We start from the raw sequence: 20,485 nt of genomic DNA on the forward strand, positions 1-20,485 counted from the left end.
ATTAGATTAGCACTTGTAAAAAACAAAAATTCAAATGGTTAATTTTAACAGCTACGTTATTGTAGTTGTATTAGAGTCCACTATATATATATATATATTTGACATGTCCGCATAAGAGAAGGGAAATGAGAGATTTGAACTAGTGACCTCTACATCATGAAACGTGATTCACTGCCGATTGAGCTACCCCTTAAAACACTAAATAGTATTATTCTCTTATCAAAGTAAAGCATGGTGTATAGCGTTATTAGTTTTTCCATTTCTTTCCAATTGCATCATAAAATAAATGAAAAATACACTGCTCTCTTTTTCTTTTTTTTTTCACCGAATTAATAAATGAAAGTAAAATACAAAAGAAGGGGCCACAAGCACCCCTACATTGACTCAATACAAAATTACAATGTGCAAATTAAACTAAAAAAACGAGGAATAAGCATACGAGTAGCTCGGCCCAGTATTAAAGGACCGCTGAAAACGCCAGGGTTCGAGACGTCTACAGTAACTACAATCATTATTATATTAGTAATACTTGTAGTAATCAACGCTTCTCTTGATTAATTTAGAGCACCTTTGGCCGATGCTCTAGCTTATGAGTTGTATCAAAATCCACATGAACAAATGCTCTCTCAACTTCAGGAAGCTGCTCAAGCTTCTCCTGGAGGGACTCCCCAATATTATGTGCCACACCAAGGGACATGTCCCCGGGCAACACAATGTGAACCTCCACAAAGTAGTTGAGGCCAAATGTGTATGCTCTTACTGTTTCAATGTGCTCAATCTCCTTCTGGTGGTTCCAGCTCAGATATGTTAGCTTCGCTAAAAACTCTGGCGGCGCTGTCTTTCCAATTAATGATTCAACATTCTCCATCACAGTCTTTGCCCAATTACCAATTGTATATAAAGCTATCTGCATTGTTGTTCAAAGGTAATGCATTAGTGTTTAATTCATTTTGAGAGCCAATATCATATAGGGATGGCAATTTTTGACACAATTCATGAACTCAACATGAAATTAGTGTGTTAGAGTTGAGGATTTTGACCTATTTGTTGTGAATGCACTTGTGAGTGTTAAGTCCTATATTGAGAAAGTATAAAGAAAAATAGTAGTTAGTATACTTAAGTGAACCCAAGCTCATTAGCTTGAATTAGAATCCTCTCATGTTCATTTGAACAGTAGAATATCCAGTTAGTTATATTGGAGGGGTATTTTTATTCCATCAAAAAGTGAAAAGACAAAAATGCTCGTCAAATATAAGTAACTTTCTAATTAGAGAGAATCTTGTTCCCATTCACTTAAGCTTTTGGGCTAGTGTGGGATTCATATATATATATATACACTTAAGATAAAAATTCTCTAACCATTTATTTTCTTAACAAGTAGTATCAAAGCCATAGTTAGCTTCCTAGTAAAAACTTTCTAACCATTTATCTCCACAATACTATCTAATTAAATGGGTTAGGTTAGAGTTGACCTATATAGTTTTATACTTATACTTCGACAAGGCCCGAATCCTACACACAACATTTAGTATTGACAATTTTTAACACAATTTACAAACCCACATGAACCCAATGCATAATTAATGAGTTAAAATTTAGAGATGTGACCCGTTTAACTAAATCGGTAGAATCAAGGTTGAGTTTATAGTAATTTACCCATGTTTCGGCACATCTAAACCCAACACGTGAACACAAATTATGCTTATACTTACAAGAATAGCCCCGAGAGGATCGAGCCACCAGTAGAATTTGATGGCCAAAACAGCCGCAGCTAAACCGATAGAGTTGGTGATGACGTCGAAGAGATGGTCTTGAGCATATGCCCTTACAATTTCATTTTTGAATCTTCGACAGTATACCATAAGCACAAATTTTGCAACTGTCACCGACACCATTATCCCTATCATCCAGCTTTCTTTCGTTCGGTCCCTTTCAGGCTGAGTCTGCATAATGTTAACGGTGCTTTCAGAAATATATATTAATGGGTTAACTACTTAACTTTTACTTTCTTTTTTTAGGGAAAATATGATGAATGAATCCTTTCAATTTTATTAATTTAAGCCTGAGTTTACCATATTTTTTTCAAATAATTAACAGAATGATATAAAAATTACACAACATAAAATCTTAATTGAGTAAAATTAGAAGGAGTTGTGTTTGGCAAATCATAGAAGTCAAATCTGAAAACGAATTCCAAAATAAACACTAGTTCATGACTTTTGGATTATATACATAAAGCCATATGCTGATAGGGCTCCACCACTAAGGACAACTGAAGACGTCTGTCTCCATCGTTGTACTAGCTTCCAGGGGAACCCAGCTTCAAGAGACGTGCAGCTCCGGAATTCTATCCCATCAATTCTAAGGATAGTGGAATTCAATTAGGGTCGGAAAAAACACCAATGTTATATTGGTCTTGTTGGATTAGAAATTTTGACCATTTTATTTAAAAATTTGGTGTCCAGTGACACAAGACACGATGTAGGTTCTAAGAGCCGTCTAAACGAGCAGTGACGTGACGTGAGCAGAGCGGTCCCTTGTTTATAATACTACTTGACTAATTAATAGAGCTACACGTAAAGGAAATACTAGTTCAACTAAAATTGAACTATGAAAGCAACAATAAAGTGAAGACTAGCTACTACAAGTAGACATAGATTGGATAAGCTTAAAGTCAAGAAGATAAATGTAGATTGAAGGATTTCTAGTAGTATTCCTAGAATTCCACATCTCCACGTCTCTTTAAGCTGGACTTCCCCTCGAAGCTGCTACAACGTTAGAGACTTCTTCAGTACGTTGTCCCAACTCCTAATTAATAAGTGGAGCTCTCTATCACATGCGTAGGTTAACGAGTAATGTTTTGAAGTTTTTTTTGTGTTCTTTTTTTTGTCGTTTCAAAAATAAAAATTATCATTAGATTATCATTATACTTGTGATTAATTAAAAATCATGTGATTTTAAAAGACACCTTATTTTTGTAGTAACACAAAATGAACTTTTCATAAACTCTTAATTTAGTGTATCGAACTTCTAATTTTTTGCAATGTCATATATCGGTTTAGCTTTTTTCATTAAATCTTGTCAAAATGTTCAAAATACCTCTCTTTTTTTTTTTTGCAAATTTCATGAAATCCCGAGGAACGCCTAAATTTTTGCAATTTTTTTTTTCTTTTTTCCAAAAAAAGAAATGAGGGTATTTTGGTTATTTTGCCGCATCTCTGCTAGGATTTAACAAAATGACTTAACGGGAATGTGACATTACAAAAAATTGGAAGTTCGATTAATACACTAATTAATTGAAAAAAATTTAACTTTAGAGAGGGTAATTGCAAAAGTAATTATGGAAGTTCATGGGGGCTTAAATGAAATTTCCACTTAAATATATAAGTGACAAACTAAGAAACAATTATATATGTAGATACAAAATTGGGTAAACCCAAAACATTTCAAATTTGGTTTACTATTCACTGCTGATCTAGTTATGTGGTTTGTTAAACACCATTAAAACTTATGAATTATATTAATAGTTAAGGATATATATGGTTTCAAGTTTCAGAAACACTTCTAATTAAAGTTATAAAGGGGATACGGGAAGGTTAAAAAGTTTATTAGTCGTGTTTATTTCCACAACTATATATATATATATATATACACGTATGCATATGCGTACCTTTGAAATAAGTTGTCGACCTGATTCGAACAATATTTGTAATCCAAGAGTCGTCATTACTGAAGCAAAAACAACAATGCCCTGCAAATTTGTGCATTCAATCAAAAAATGAAAATTGAGAAGCTCTGTTTCCTATGTTATTCATAGAACATTTAGAATAAGGTTATTTTTCACGCTCATTTATCACATAAAAAGCCATTTAAAACATGACATCAACGGGTGTGCAATGGATGAGAAGAGTAGCATTAATCGAATATTTAATACTCAAGCTGAAACCCCACTAATATATATATATAAAAAATTGGAAGTGTTACTTACCACAGGTTGCATTCGGTCCTTTCCAATAGGATAGAGATATTGATTGGGTTTTCTCATAGCAGAGGAAGTAAACCAAAGGATAAAACCTGATAAAAGATCCAAAAGGGAGTCTAAGGTGGAGGCTATCACTGCCAGTGATTTACTCTCAACCGAAGCATACACTTTTGCAACAAAAATCACCATGTTTGCTATGTTTGATGCATATATTGCCATCCTCTCGCTCCTCGCAAGTTGCTCCATTTCATCCTGAAACCAATCATCATTTTGTATGCATATGAATGAGTTATGAAATAAAATGAAATAATTATCATTTTAAAAAAAAAAAAAAATTAAGAGAGGCTCACTTGGTCTTTTGAAAATCAGTATTTTTTTTAAAAAAAAATCACTCTAAAGTCAAAAATGATATATTATTTTGGTTGCATCACTCATCAAGCACTATTTACTACTTAGAGAATATTATAAGATTCATATAAAATTAGCTTGTAGAAAATTTCAAAAGATATATGTTTTTTTTTTTAAAAAGTAGGGTAGTGTCATCATCAAAGCAAAAAAGTAAACAATTTCGCTGTATATAATTTATTCCATGATTACCTATATATATATATATATATATATATGTGTGTGTGTGTTTGTTTCTACTCTATTATTGTTTATTTGTTGTTTATCAATAATTGTCTCTTATGTAATTGTAATTTAAATTTAAAAATTTAAGTTCATGAATCACAACATTGGATTTTGAAAGACGAAACTTTAAATCTTAAAGGGTTGCTAAAGAATATCATTTTAAAACTTTAGTGGTGAAAACCTAACCGTTATAGTTAAAAAACATTTATTTTTTTATTATTTTAAATTGCATTTATTATATTTTTAATTAGGCTACAATAATAAATTTCTGGCTTTGCCACTGTTTGAATCATTGAAAATGAAGAAGTAAACATGCATGTTAATTAAGTTGACAGAATAGCTAGGCTGAACAACAAACCTTTGTCAAACTTCCAGGCAACGTGCCTAACTCAGTAAATGCATCCACTTCAGTGAATCCTTCCAGAATCTTTTCCTGCCTCTTGTAATATGCCGCAATATGTTTTCGTCTCCCTAACAAAAAAAGAGAGAGATATATATCTAAAAGGTTTTCAGTATGTACATATTTTTTAAAGGCAAATCCTGGACCCGAGTACGGATCAGGTAAAACTCGGTTTCGCAGTAAGCGTGACCCCAAATAATTGTTTGCACCAAAGAAAATTCGAACCTTAGACTTAGGATCGGTTTGGAATTGTGTTTAAATGGCCTAAAAATGCGTTTAACACTTAAAAAGTTCGTTTGAAAAAAAAAATACTCGTTTGGTAAAAAATTAAAAGCGCTTTTCAGGATCCAAAAAGCCTAAAAATGGCCAAAACGTTAAAAACTTTATTTCTCAAATGCAATTCCAAACATGCTCTTAATGAAAATGCCACCAAATCCAAGACTTTCACATCTTGAGCCAACCCTAGAGGTTAGGTTTGTCATAATTGAATTAAACAGCACATGCAAGATATGAAAGAGTGTGAAAAAGAGAAGAGATTAGTACTTAGTGACTTCAGAAAATGTCCAAAACCAAACCCAGAATATGTGTGCTTCTCTGGCAACTGAATCCCATCCATGTTGAGTTGCCATGCTGGCGTCTGAGGAACATGCTGCCCCGGTGGGGTTGCAGCTGGTGATAGAAGCTCAGTTCTGTAGTCTGCAGAATCCGTGCGAAGATCGGTCTCCATTGTTGTTACAAGAAGAGAAAGGAAGAACTCCCCCTCATTAAATAGAGCAGATTAACAATTTAAAAAGAACATATTAAATACAGCAGCTTCCGTCAGAAGTAGTTAAATTAATTTATATTGAATAAGGATTGCATGGTGAATGCCATAGCAGCTGACTTTGTCTATTTAGTTTAAGGCTTTACTTGGTATGAAAGGAATCATAGTAGGGCAATGTCTTCATATTGTTAACAACTCAACTAAGACAGAAAATAATACTTTAGCATACTAGGGCAGTTGAAATTAAAGTCTACCTAATCAATATATATATATATATATAATATAATATAATATAAAATAAGGGAGAAGAGTGAAAGTCAAGAGAAGATATATGATGCAGAAATTTACAGAGTCAGTTAATAAAGGATGTGATCTGATAAGTATTATCCCAAGTTGTGAGCTGATAAGGATGTGATCTTCTAAAGATGTAAATGAATGGAAAGTTATTTGGTGTTTAGTATTTGAGTAATTTACATAATTGGGTTCTTCATTTAGATTCAGAGTTTATTTTTCTTTATTTTTTCTGGCATGTATGTGAGTTGTTTTAGAGTTGTTTTAAATAAGCAAGAGGTTTCTATTGTTAATTAGAATATATGATATGATTCCATGTTAAGTATATATTCCTTATATGATCATTACCTATTAGGATTGAGTATAATTATTAGGTTTGATTGATTTGATTTGCATATTTTTTATTTTATTTTATTTTATTTTTACTTACAAGTTACACTGATTCTCCTATAAATATGAGGAATTTGTAATGTAAACATCATCAAAGAATAAAAGTAAGATGTATCAGTGTTTATGGTCCGCTGGGTTGAGTGTTTAAGATATATCAACCCAGCGGACTAGACATTCCGGGAAGTGTTCCAGAGAGATTCGGCATCTAGACATCACCTGGACATCACTTGGGGATCATTTGAAAGGCAATGTGTATTCCGTCACGACAGACATAATTCCCGTTACGACGGACTTACACATCTACAAAATATTGTTAGTAGTTTTTGAAATAGAAAACGTCTAAATTGGGAAAAGCTTGTGAAACAAAAAGTTGTAGATATGGGAGTAAAATTTCCGACCCCACTAAATTGTCCTTCATCGGAGATTGGGATAAAACATTATGGCCAAGATACCCTAACTGATTTATTTTCTCAAGAGTTTTTCATTCTTTTTTTTTTTGGTAGTGTCCGTAAGCATGTCCAAGGCTTTTTCAAGAGCAATGGGAAGAAAAGACATGGGATGAAGCCAAGAAAGGCATGTTTCTAGGGGACATCATGAATCCAGCGAGACGAGACAGCAGCTTCATTGGGGCCTTTTGTCACATTCCCATTCTGACGAGCTCTGCATGGGACGAGGCAGGGGCTTCACTGGAACTTCTCGTCATGCACGTTCCCATCTAAACGGGCTTTGCATGAAAAAAAGCCAAGACCACTTTGTGGCTATCCGTCACTTGTCCCATTGTGATGGGCTGTGAACGAGATGCTCTTTATGGCTCTCTGTTACTTGTTCCTTTGTGACACGCTGTAAACGGGATGCTTTCTGTGGCTCTTCTTCACTTGTTCGTCGGGATGGGCTGTGAATGGGACAACCCCGTAGCACTACAAACACCCAAAACCCTTTACATTTTCATACCGAAATACTTGGTAATGAAATGAATTACACATACAATTTTGCACATCAAATGAAGCCAATTTCTAGAACCTAACAGCGTACAACGCTATTCACAACCATACATCTCCTTCTAAATGATAAGCCACCTAGGGAAATTTTTCATCTTCTTCGATATCTTGGAAATAAAAAATTGCTCAACTCGGTAGACCATCTAGTAGAATCATCATTGCCATTGCATCGATCGAGGAAGTCTAACTTCGCCACCTTTAAGATAACTAGCTAGCCTAGATGAAAACTTAGCATGGGTTCATGCCTTGCTTAATCTGCCAAGAGAACTCGAACCTTCTCCACACTTAGTTTTAGAAGCTGGCTTTGTAGTTTCGTCAGTTCCCCAAATTTCTCTGTAGCTTTCTCACTCGTTAAAGTAGCCCTATTTGAAAACAAACCGAACAAACACTGTATGTTTTTCTTTTTGGTCCCAGACGACGTTGTTAGTGTAAAATTGATATTGTTTAATCTTGACTCTCCAAGTCTTTACAGAGATGTCCTGTTAATTTTATAACAGCATGTAAGCTAAATCTATTTGATAAGAGCACTAATAACAACTTCTGTATAACCTCCTTCCTTCTAGGAAAAAAAAAAAAAAACCCCCCGTAAAAAGTCACATTCCCTAAACATTGGGAGTGTTACAGTGTTACCTAATGCATTGGAAAGTACTTTAGCTTCCCTATCTATTATTTTAATACAAAATATTTCTTTTTCATCTCTCATCTCACATCTTTTTGCCTTTCATTTGGAATTGTAAAATATATATATATTTTAATGGTATTAGGAAAGATAAGAGAAGCTATTGTAGAGTATATTTGTATAGGGAAGCAAAAAGTAATTTTGTTCCAAATTTATATATATGCTGGTTATAGTGCTTTAAAGCACCAGGAGAGCAAACCATATATATGTAAGGTTTCAAGAGATTAGGGAGCCTATTATTACAAGTGAAGTGACACTTGAGAAAGTTACTTCTAAAAAATGCAGCTAAGAATCTCTCTCTCATTTAAAAAGTTTTTTTTTTCTTTTTTATTTAATAACGGAAAACAGATTACAAGAGATCATATAACCATAACGGGGTGGGCACCACAACAACAGAACCCACACAAAAAAATACAATACCAAAACAGTAACAAATAGTAGGAAATAGATTCATTGACGATCCCAAAAGGATCACAAACGAGCCGGGCCAAAGGGGGCTCGATGAAGAGCTCCAACAAGTAATGACAACAACTACTGTGAAGTAGTTGTTGAGAAGGAGGAACTACCAAGAATTGAACAAGATGTGGAAATGAGGAACAAACGCCGACTATAAAAGTCTCCATGACTATATTAAAGTAAAAAATGAATCATGAGACGGTAACCCACAAAAAACAATAAAAGCAGGAAAACACAAAAGAAATGATAGAAATACAAAAAAAAAAAAAAAAAAAAACAACAACAACAACAAAACATCAAACAACTGTAGAGACGGAGGAGCAAAAAGCCAAAGGCGCTACGCACATGAGAGGGGAGTCCACGTGCTGGCGGATGGGGGACACTCACCATGAGATCCATGCACCAGCACGTGGTAGCCTGATGGTGAAACGGGAGAAGTCGGTAGGAAGCGAGAAGGCCCAGGAGCATGGTAGTAGGGTGTGTCTAATGGTGGGAGCAAGTCTAAGGCGGAGAGCATCATGGCGTCAAGGGACGACGTGTAACGCCCACAAATCTGACATTGACCAGTCTAGTAGGGTTACTGGCAATTACTCAAATTCAACTAACTGTAGCTAACTGGGGAACTGCTCCTCTCTAGCATAAGCAGAGTAAATGCATAAGAAGATGAAATTCATGAATATGAGAAATCTAAAATCATTACATAAGCATGTATCATCATTGAACATAAACATGAAGCTACTAATCGAAATGCAGTTATTCTAATCAAACATGATTACACAAGGTAGGTCTCCGACTCATCTTAATAATCCGAAGCGGCAATCTTGCTATTGTCCTCTTCTTAAAAAGAGGTTTCCTACAAGTTGTAATAACTGCGTAAGTCTAAAGAATTAGTAAGTAAACCTTACAATTGAGTACGAAATGAGCCAGTTATTGATGAATGAAAATAAATGTGCATTTTCAAAAAGAATTTAAATGAGATGTTGTCTATGTTAATACACCATGAAAGTATAGATTTATTTAAAAATAAAGAGGTATAATTCCAGCGGCAATCACCTTAAGTTTTAATGTAGAAAAAATAATGGTTTCATAGGTCGTAACTATCATATATGGTCTACTCGAAATATTTCCTCTTCTCAGCAAGGTTGGAGCTATCCAGAGGGACCTGTAATACAATGTCGATGCCTTGACCATTGTACGCTATCGTCCATAACTAGCAGCCCGACTGAATCTGACCTCAAGTGGCCCACACTACTAATAATGTACATCTTATAGTGACCCGCCAATTAAACATAGATGCGCTAGTCACGAAACAACCATTGGATCCAAGGCCCATATAGCACATCCGCACACATTTAACCATAGAATCCAATATATATAGTAAGCCCATGACCATTATACTGTACGTACCGGTGTCCCATGTCATACGATGCAACTTATTAAATCAATTATTAAGACAATTACTAAGTTGCGTAAAAGGTAAATATGCTCATATCATACGCATGCTTAGTCAACTAACATATCGCACGTTTTTAAAAAAAGCAGTCATAAGTATTTACTTACCTCGTACGCTTGCTTGTGTTATTCGATATCCCAAATTTTTGGTATAACGAAACATTGATATCGTTATATGCAGAGCTAGAGGGTTTACTAAAGACACATAAGGTCCTAATTGAACACGTCTAGCTAAAAGGTCACTAAACTATACTTTTATGCATTCTGGACTCTAGTCGAATGTTTTGTCTAAGGAGTGAATGTTCGGGCTCAGGGTAGAGCGTTCAGTTAGAGTCAAAATGCAATGTTTGGGCTTCTATCCTCAAGTCACCATGTTACAATTTACAACCTAGGCTCTAAACAAGTTCATACAACATGGTGAAACATGATACTATGAAAACCAAAGAAAACAACGAGTGCTTCTAAAACATTTGAAAACTCCTATTTTCATCGAAGGAGAAATGGTACACAAGTCTAGCATGACATCTTTAAAACTTGAAGAGAACAGGAATAATAACAACATAACTTAAATGCTTGGTGAATGGTCAAGAGTTACATTTAAGATGGCAATAATCCCCTAAAACCTTCTCCTTCCTCTCAAGAAAATCTCTTCTCTCTTTAGGGTTAGGGGTTTTAGGTGTAAGGGGAGGCATAGGGATGAATGGGAGGTATTTATAGGGGTGGAGAGGCGTGCTCCCTCATGCAAGGTGAAGAATAGGTTAAAAATACTTTTCAGACGGTCATCGAACGTTCAATACTATTGGGCGAACGTTTGGTGTACTATTACACGGTGGTTTAAGATTATTTAAGTGAAACATTTGGTCAATACCCAATGGTCAAACTTTGGTCAATAACGTTCACACTAGGGGCATGGACAAACGTTCGGTGTGGTCCCCTGCCGAATGTTCGGCTAGAAAGTCAGGGTTGGGTTTTTAGGGCTATTTTTCAACTAAGGATTTGATTAAGGGATAAGACACTACTTTGAAGGTTCTAAAAAGGAGTTTAATAAGTTCAAATAAACCGTTGTTTTTGATAAATCATTCTTTGAAAATTTGGGGCATCACACGATAGACCAGAGGTTGAGGCTGAGCCGCAACAGTGTTGCTTGACGGAAACAGAAACAATAACAAAAGAAAAAAATTAGGGAAGGCAACGAGAAACATATCAAAAAAGGAGGAAGAGGGGAAATGGAGGAGGGAGAGGTAGAAGAAAAGCCTCACAAGGAGGTGGCTAAGCCTTACTTTTTTTAGAGAGAAGGCAGACGTTGGGGAAAGAAAAATTCTCGTGTAAAAAGTCAACATCTCACATGTTGAACCCTATTTGTTGAGAGTGAGTGTGGGCACATTTGTGACAAGCAGTAATTTATAAAAATTCACACCTAAATTAATTGGTAACCAAGTTCACCTTTTATTAAATAGTTACAAGAAAATTTAAACTAATCAAACAGAATACACGGTTAACTATAAGAGCATCTCCATCGAACTCTTCATATTTAACATTTCTCTAAATTTTTAACAAAATCTACAAAAAAACATTATTTATCAAACTCTTTATCCAAAGTTAAATTTCACATTTGCTTTAACTCCTCTCCAAGTATAAAACACCAAAAGCAAAAAACTATTTATTTTTTAATATTATTTTGGTTGTTGGGGTGGCATTTTGGTAAATCTCTCACATGGAATCAAAGTGAGTGAGTTTCATAGCAATTACATTTATTAATAAAAAAAATAATATTTAGTTAAAGTAAAGAAATATTTAGAGAGTTTGATATTTGATAGTTTTAAAAAGTGGCTAGTTAAATAAAATAAAAAAAAAATACATTTTCAAAGTTAAATTTAGAGAAATTTTAAAGAGGGAATACTCTAAAGCCTACATAATGAGCCCTAATGCTACACTGCCTCCCATTCGAAAAGCTAAAATCTCAAATGTTGAGCCAATATTCTTATGGAAAGAAAGAGAGTCTAAGCTTTTGGGATAGCAATAATTTATGAAAAAATGGCACCTAAATTTTAGACTACTGAATTCATCCTTTTTATTAAATATTTGGAAGACAAATGAGAAGAATGCAATCATTAACAAATAGAATATCTAAAACCAAATAATTAAGAAAAGTCATAGGAGATAACTCTTAATATTACTTTACTTTTTAGCCATTCTGGTGATGACATATATGGCTTAATTACATGAGTTTGGGCTCTTGCATTCACCAATTAAATATTGATATCTAACTTTTAATGTCTTCCTGAGGCCAATATTAACTGACTTCGATTTTACCAATCATAACATGACACATATAGAACCTGAAATAAAGTTGGACTTGTTGAGTAACTATTTAATGATTATATGGGCTTACTGTAATAAATTTACTGCTAAATTTCAATATATGACTTGGCTGGCCTCTCTCCCCTGCCAACGTTGTAATTTTAAATTCCTTATGCTATAAAAGGGGCAACATCATGCATGTGTCAAAGGACTCAAGTATACTTGGAAGCAAGACGCAATGTTAGGAATGGGAAGAAGATCCTCTGGCCTCATCTTTTTGTTGGTCCTTCTATTGGCTTCTGGTATCTCTCTCTCTCTCTCTCTCTCTCTCTCTCTATATATATATATATATATATCCACACAAGTAAATTCAAAGGAATTCTTATTTAGTTTTTTCCTTGGGTTTTATAATTATATCTGACCCCTCCAATCTTCATAATAAACATTATTATTCTGTCCTTTGCGTATGCTAAATTATAAGTTTTTTTTTTTTTTCTTTTTTCTCACTGGAACTATATCGATCCACAGAGGAGATGGCGGTGCATGTTGGTGCAATCAAATGCGAGGCGAAGAGCGAAGTGTTCTCCGGCATCTGTATCTCCGATGAAAACTGCTCAAGGGTTTGCCAGACTGAAAATTTCGAGACAGGCAGATGCAAAAGGTTCCCACCTCGATGCTATTGCAGTAAAGACTGTTGAGTAATGGTGTTGTGGAAATTATAATGCAACACCCTTTAATTTGGTTGCTCCTAATAATACTACGTACTTTTGTACTCCTTCAAAGTTTCCTTTTCATTATGAGTGAACAAGAATAAAGTTTGAAGATCTATTGCAAGCTACTCAATGCTTAATTAAGATGTTTCCTGTCCTTAAGAGGTAGCTCAATCGACCGGAGACCACGCTTTATAAAGCAGATATCACTGGTTCGAATCTTCATCTTGTGCGAATATGTCAAAAAAAAAAAAAAAGTTGTTTCCAGTTACATTAATTACATCCCGCATAATCATATTTAGGAACTAACTCTCATTATAACTCATAATTGATAACTATGATGTATAATAGAAATGATTTGTGAGAAGTTCATAGATGTAGCATTACTGTAAGCATAAAACCAACCTCATCAATTAAAATGAGAAAAAGAAAAAAAAAATGAAAAGAAAAGAAAAAAGAAAGTCATTTACAGATGGAAAACAAAAAGATAAATTTATGTGGATAGATAATATAAGTATTAAAGGAAGTGCAGATATGGCAGAACCTAAGAAGGAAACCTCATCAATCTCTGAATCAGACAAATTAAGAACATCCAAAGAAAGAAAAGAAAACCGACCAACCACAAATATTATGTAAATCGCCATATTTTGTTCTTTTAATTTTTTTTATAAACACCCCCATATATTGTGCATGCATGATCGACACACAGAAACAATAACATTTCTTCATTAATCTTCTTCATCTCTCAAACATGCACCGACTATGTCTGGTTTTTACCATGATATCAGAGCATAATGGTGGATCTTGAGAGATTGAAAAGCTTGGTTTATTCTGTTAAAGTATTGATTAAATATTTAAATTTATCTCTTCCTATTAGTTTAAGCTTTTGAGACAAGTGGTGATTTAACATAATAAGTATCAGAGTCAAAAGTATTGAGTTCAAATTAACCTTGACTCTGTTAATTCACCCACCATTTCAATTAAATATTCCACGTATTGGCATCACCTATAAATATTAAAGTAATGATTAAATGATTAAATTTATATCTTTCAATTAGTTTAAATTTTTGGGACAAGTGGTGCTTTAATTATAAACGGAGCATCTTGTAGAGATATTTGTCTAACAATGTCACCATGAGATATAGAGTTTCTTGCATTAAGCATTAAATCAAATTTGAAGTGTACCCGTAACAAGAGTGACCAATCAAAAAATAAAATAGGTACGGTAATCAGAATGCATTGATGACCAATACTATCACAAAAGCATTATCAAAATGCTTTTATGATCAATTGGTTTATAAATTATAAACAATATGGGAAAGACAAGAGAGAAAGAAAGAAAAAAAAAATGATGTTATTAGGATGCGTCGAAAGAAAAGATATGTACCTCAATTAACCAGTTGATCAATATGCCTTGCATATGGGTTGGAATGTTTGTCTGAATCGACATGTAATTTGCTAATGACAGACTCTTTGCCTGCATTCAAAAAGTAAGTTTGGCATAGGCAATAACATCAAGCTAAATTGGTTGGGAGAGCAATGCTAGAATGCCAAATTCAGACAATTAACCTAGAGCCAAGTATTTAAGGGTCTATTTCTCAATCTATTGATAATACATTATGACCAATTAATTAACTAGTAACTGACTTGTGGTATCACTCAATAGCCGAAACAAAGGAAAAATATACGGAAAGCGAAAATACATGATTTAAGATCACTACAATCATAACTAGAGCAACCCTGGAAAGGAAAGGAGGGTTGCCTTATCAAGGTGCGGTCAACTATATCAACATAAACAAACAAAATATGTGGTTAACTATAAAACCCACGTGTTGAGCCCTAATATTACTCTTACATATAATTTGAAAAGCTAAAATCTCAAGTGTCGAGCCATACTTATTGAAGGAGCTAGAGTCTAAACTTTTGGGATAGTAATAATTTATGAAAATTTCGCACTTCAATTTTAGGTCACTGAATTCATCCTTTTATTAAATAGTTAGAGGCAAAATGAGAACCATGCAGTCATTATATTGAAAACCAAATACCCTTATACATTAGATGTTAAAGATGAATAGGCTGTTGTAAGTGTTATAACTGGATAAGCTCAAGCCTAGAACTATCTTCTTCTTTTTTTGTAGTTAGAACAGTCATGGAAGGAGAACTTAATTACCATGACATAAGGGCTGATATTAACTTCAGTATTCTACAATTAAATGTTGATATCTAATTTTTAATGTATTTTAAGGCATGATATTAACTGACTTCAATATCAACCAATCATAACATGACAAATATACAAGTTGAAATAATGTTTGACTTCTTTTATACTATTTAATAATTATATGGTCTTGCTGTGATAAATTTACAGCTAGATTTTAACATATGACTTGGCTGGCCTCTCCCCTGCCAACTTCATAATTTTGTATTCCACATGCTATAAAAGGGCAATGCTAATTTGCTTGTTTCAAGCTACATGGAAGCAATACACAATGTCAGGAATAGGAAGAAGATCCTTTGGCCTCATCTTTTTGTTGGTCCTTCTGTTGGCTTCTGGTATAACTCTAGATCTCTCTCTCTCACTATAATTTTGTTTTCGTGGAAAAAGGGTACTGGAGGTCCTTGGATTTGCTGTGGAAAAGGGGACAAACTAAAGAAGTTTTATTTTTTTATTTTTTATTTTTTATGAATAAAAAAAATACCCTTGTAAAGGGGAATGACCTTGTTAAGTACTTAGCTAAGTCATTTATTCATGCTAATAGAATGAACACCTTCAACCATCTAGGGTGGTGGTTTAATGGCCAAAGAAATTCTCAAAGTGGTTAGATACATACTAGGGCATGAGTTTGAATTTTGCAATGAAAATTTTCATGCCTAAATAGTGTAAATCACATTGGTTCCTATTGATGTCATGGTGGGGTTAGGTCAGTCTATAGTTCAATCAAACTTGAAGAAGTACTGTTTGTTGTCCCTACCGTCTAGGACCCTCATGTGTGGCTCCCAGCGAATATGTACTATTATGGTCACGCTCAGGTAGAATAGTCACAATGGATCTCTCATGCCTGCCTTTTTTGTAAAAAAAAATAATAATAATAATGAAGACTATTCTACTAGAAAAAATGAATAGTCTTTATTAAGATTAGTAAAAAGTGAAATAGAATAGCCTTGATATGGCCCTTTCCTCATGGACCATAGGAATTGTTGCTTCAAGTATTAGAGTATATGTATATATACTTTAACACTAAGCCTATTTTATTCCACCTTCTTTCGTTTATTTTTTATAATGAAATAGTCATTTCGCTTATCAAACATATCTTAAAAGGCCGTTGTTCTCTTCTGAAATTGTTGCAGAGACAATTTATCCATCCAAACAAATACACACACACACACACACACACATATATATATATATATATATATATATATATATATATATATCACTGGGGCAAATATTTCGTTCTTTTTTGGTGTATTTATTCTCATTGGTACTCTATATATATCCACAGAGGAGATGGCGGTGCATGCTGCTCCGGCAAGAAAATGCGAGGCGAAGAGCGAAGTGTTCTCCGGCATCTGTATCTCCGATCAAAACTGCTCAAGGGTTTGCCAGACTGAAAATTTCGAGACCGGCAGATGCAAACGACTCCCACCTCGATGCTATTGCAGTAAAGACTGTTGAGTAATATTGGTGTTGTGGAAATAATAATAATGCAACGCCCTTAATTAATTTGGTTGCTCCTTTTGTACTCCTTCACAGTTTCCTTTTAATTATGAGTGAACAATAATAAAGTTTGATGATCTATTGCAAACTACTCAATGCTCAATTATGCTGTTTCCCATTGCATTAATTCAACCCACTCAATGTCTTCAAGGAATAGCTCAATCAGCTGTGAACCACGTCTCATGAAATGGAGGTCACTAGTTCGAATTCCTCCTCCCTCTTCCCTTGCGTGGACATATAAAAAAATAAAAATCAACCCACTCAATCATATTTACAAACTAACTCTCATTATAACTCATTGATAACTATGATGTAAGATAGAAATGATGAAGACATTACGGTTGGATTTGTAAATGATTTAAAAGTTTAAGTTAATAAAAAAATATTTTATTTAATTATTTAATTAATATTTTAACAAAGCATAACAACTTATCCCATCAATTAAAACAAAAGGATAAATTTATGTGAATAGATAATATATAGAATATTATAAAATGTGTTGTAAAAAAATTAGATGTGTATATACCTTAGAATAAATTTTGGACAAAAATTTTCTCCACAATAAGTTAGACGAATTTCTTTCAATCCAATATATTAAATTGATATATATTTAAACTAAATGTAACTCTCACATGCATTTTCAATAAAGCGTGTGATTCATGAATGCTTCTAACATGCAGTTTTCAAAATGCATATATACGATAATAACATGTATTTTGTGTTAAAGTAATATAATAATTAAGTGATTAAATTTACCTATTCCTATTAGCTTAAGTTTTTTGGACAAGTGGTGATTTAACATGGTATCGGAGCCAAAGGTCTTGAGATCAAACCTTAACTCTGTCAATTCACTCCATTTAAATTAAATATTTCACATGTTGGGCCCCACCTAGTAAAAAATGAATTTGAGCCTACACGTGTGAATGAGTATTAAAGTAATGATTAAGTGATTGAATTTACCTCTTCCTATCAGCTTAAGCTTTTGGGACGGATTTAACATTTTGAACACATATCAAATTAATAAACTGAATTACAGAAAATCTGATGGATAAAAAGCAATAAATTAAAATTAAAAGTTACATTTGGGATCACCAAAGTTTGCCTAAAATGAGATAATAATGTATTGATAATGACTTCATTTATTGCAAAAGGAGGATTAATGGACTTAACCGTTGACAAGGCATTTGTCCTACCCATTGCAAAACATGATTTTGAAAGTCAATTGGAGTGAGACTTTGTAATTGGGTTGCGTGTGTTGTAAATGGGCCGAGATGAATAATGGGTTGTGGCCCATATTAGTTGTTAGAGTGATTGTAGCATGTTAGTATAAAAGGACTGACGTGTGTAATTGTAGCCTTGTATGGGGCCTAAACAGAACCTTTAATTAGAACCAATTCAGTTTTCTTTTGAATCAATTCACTTAATTAGAATCAATACAAATTCATCAACTACAACTTATCATTATCCAATTGAGAGGATCTGGAATTTCATTTCATAGTTAGGATATAATTTATTGTATATAACGGTGTTGGTGTATATGATATTAATATTAACACGTCTTTTAAAAAATTTTAAATAATGCAACATGTTAAATGTACCAACTTTAAATCATGATTATAAAGTAAATACTATCTATTTTAAATAAAATAGAAAAAATCCCTATCCAGGCTTGTTTTAAGTATCACCAAATTAAGCTTGGAAGTAAAATTTGTATATTTTGTGCATAGGTAGATTAATAGGTGTATATATATGTTGGAAGGTTATTTAAAAAAAATCATACTAAAATCTTATATGCACGGACCATAAAATAATTGATCTCTATTTAAAGTGAAAATAGAGAGGAGTTGTTCCCCTGAGGAATTAGGATCCTCTATTTCATTTGAACGCAATAATATACAGTTAGTTATAGTGGATGGATATTTTTGTTCTTTCAAAAAATGAAAAGACAAAATTACCCCTCTACTATAACTAATTGGATATTATCCAATTCATTTGAACTGGAGAGCAGGTTGGCCCACTGTATTTGGGAGCCTTAGGCAAAACTTTAAAATTTGGCCTTATTTTTTTAATATTTAAATATTAATTAAATAATATTTATTTTAATATGGCATGAGATCTTTACCTAATAAGCACTAAAGCACGATTCCGCACTTAGTATTTTTTGTTTGAGACTAAAATTACCATTTTGCCCTTACTCCTTGTTCATTATACTTAAATTAAGTAGGCTTATTTTTGTCTTTCAGCATTTTCGTAAATGGCAAAATAACCATTTTTACCTTTTTGAAATGTGAAAAGTTACACATTTTAACCTTTTGTGAGGGGCTGAATTTATGCAAAATAACCACAATAGACAAGTTTGTGGGATTCCGAATTTTTTTTTTTTTTTTTTTTCGTTCTTATTTTATAGAGGGTATCGATATTATAAACAAATAATATTATATTTTTAAAAACATGTTGACTGTTGAGGGCCTCGTGGCCGTTGTGCAGAAGGCCTCCATATTATAAAAATAATAATATTTTTTTTTTAAAGCATGTTGAAGGCCTAAAGAAAGCATGTTGGAGCCTTGATATTATACACAAATAATAATATTTTTCTTAAAGCATGTTAAGGGCCTCAAGAAAACATGTTAAGGGTCTTTATGCAAATTTTTTTTAGCCTTATTAAAAAACATTTTGAGTCTTAAAAAAAAAAATTTTGAACCTTAAAAATCTGGGGCTCTAAGCACCGGCCTAACTTGCCTAGTGGTTGGTCCGGCCCTGCGGCGCGGAGAGAATCATTTTCTGTTGTTGAGGGGCATTTGACCATCAATTACATTAATGCTTCTAGCTTCCTTGGCCGTCCCTGATGAAAATTGTCGTCCCCTAAGCTTTTCAAGATTGGTGGAGGTTGGCGGCCTTCCACTACTTTCTCAATTGTCAGCATTACTTTAATTGTCCAACCCATCCCAAACCCAACTTGAATAATACATGTTTGACTGTTTTCCAATATAAAAAAATTAATTTTTTTTTTTTTTTTAAAAAAAGGCAATGTTTGAAGAGAAGTTAAGGGCTCAATCTCTAATGGCATTTGACTGAAAAATTTAAATTCAAATTTTCCAATTCTTTTGGAAGCTCTCTATTAAGAAAGAGCATTCCTTTCCAATTTCCATGGAGTCTTAAAAGTTAGCAAATTATTGCGGTTGGTGAAGAAATCTCAAATGTTTCAAACTAGTCAATGGAAGTGGGCAACTCTGTGAGAGTAGCCGTAAACCAAGTTCAAAACACGTAAAATGCATTGCCACGGCCACATCACTCTCAGAAAAAGATTGCTGCGCAACTTCTTAGCGCCATTTTCTTTGACTGGTAGTAGGTATAGTAGATAGTTGGTAGTTCTTTCCTGCCAGAATTTTGGACTGAAAATGAAGATGGAATTTTTTTTTTATAACAATTGTATAAAAATAAGTCATGAGATTTCTTCTTCATTTGATTTGAGTAATTGATTAAATCATGTGTTTGTCACATGCGTATTTTACATTAATTTTGAATAAAAAATCTGATTATTTCAATTGGCTCCAAAATATAGCAAGTTCAATAGCACTGTTTAAAAATCAAAGAATTAAGTACATTTAGCATATACCACATGAAGATAAGGTCTTTTTGACATGTTCGCCGCATAAGGGGAGAGAGATTCGAACTAGTTATCTCCGTTTTATGAAACGTGATTCTCAATCGATTG

General features: G+C 33.5%; 1 protein-coding gene across 1 annotated transcript; it reads right to left on the reverse strand.

Moving 5' to 3' along the window:
* Positions 1-559: 559 nt before the first annotated feature.
* Positions 560-5,739, reverse strand: LOC132174016 (metal tolerance protein 10-like). The gene is made up of 6 exons (XM_059585729.1): positions 5,556-5,739; positions 4,971-5,083; positions 3,989-4,234; positions 3,671-3,751; positions 1,713-1,943; positions 560-907 (listed from the first exon to the last, which is right to left on the reverse strand). Exons 1-6 carry the CDS (start codon positions 5,737-5,739, stop codon positions 560-562), a joined length of 1,203 nt encoding a protein of 400 aa, XP_059441712.1.
* Between the last annotated feature and the right edge of the window lie 14,746 nt (positions 5,740-20,485).

This window comes from Corylus avellana, chromosome ca3, assembly GCF_901000735.1.
Source record: "Corylus avellana chromosome ca3, CavTom2PMs-1.0".
Lineage (NCBI taxonomy): Eukaryota > Viridiplantae > Streptophyta > Magnoliopsida > Fagales > Betulaceae > Corylus > Corylus avellana.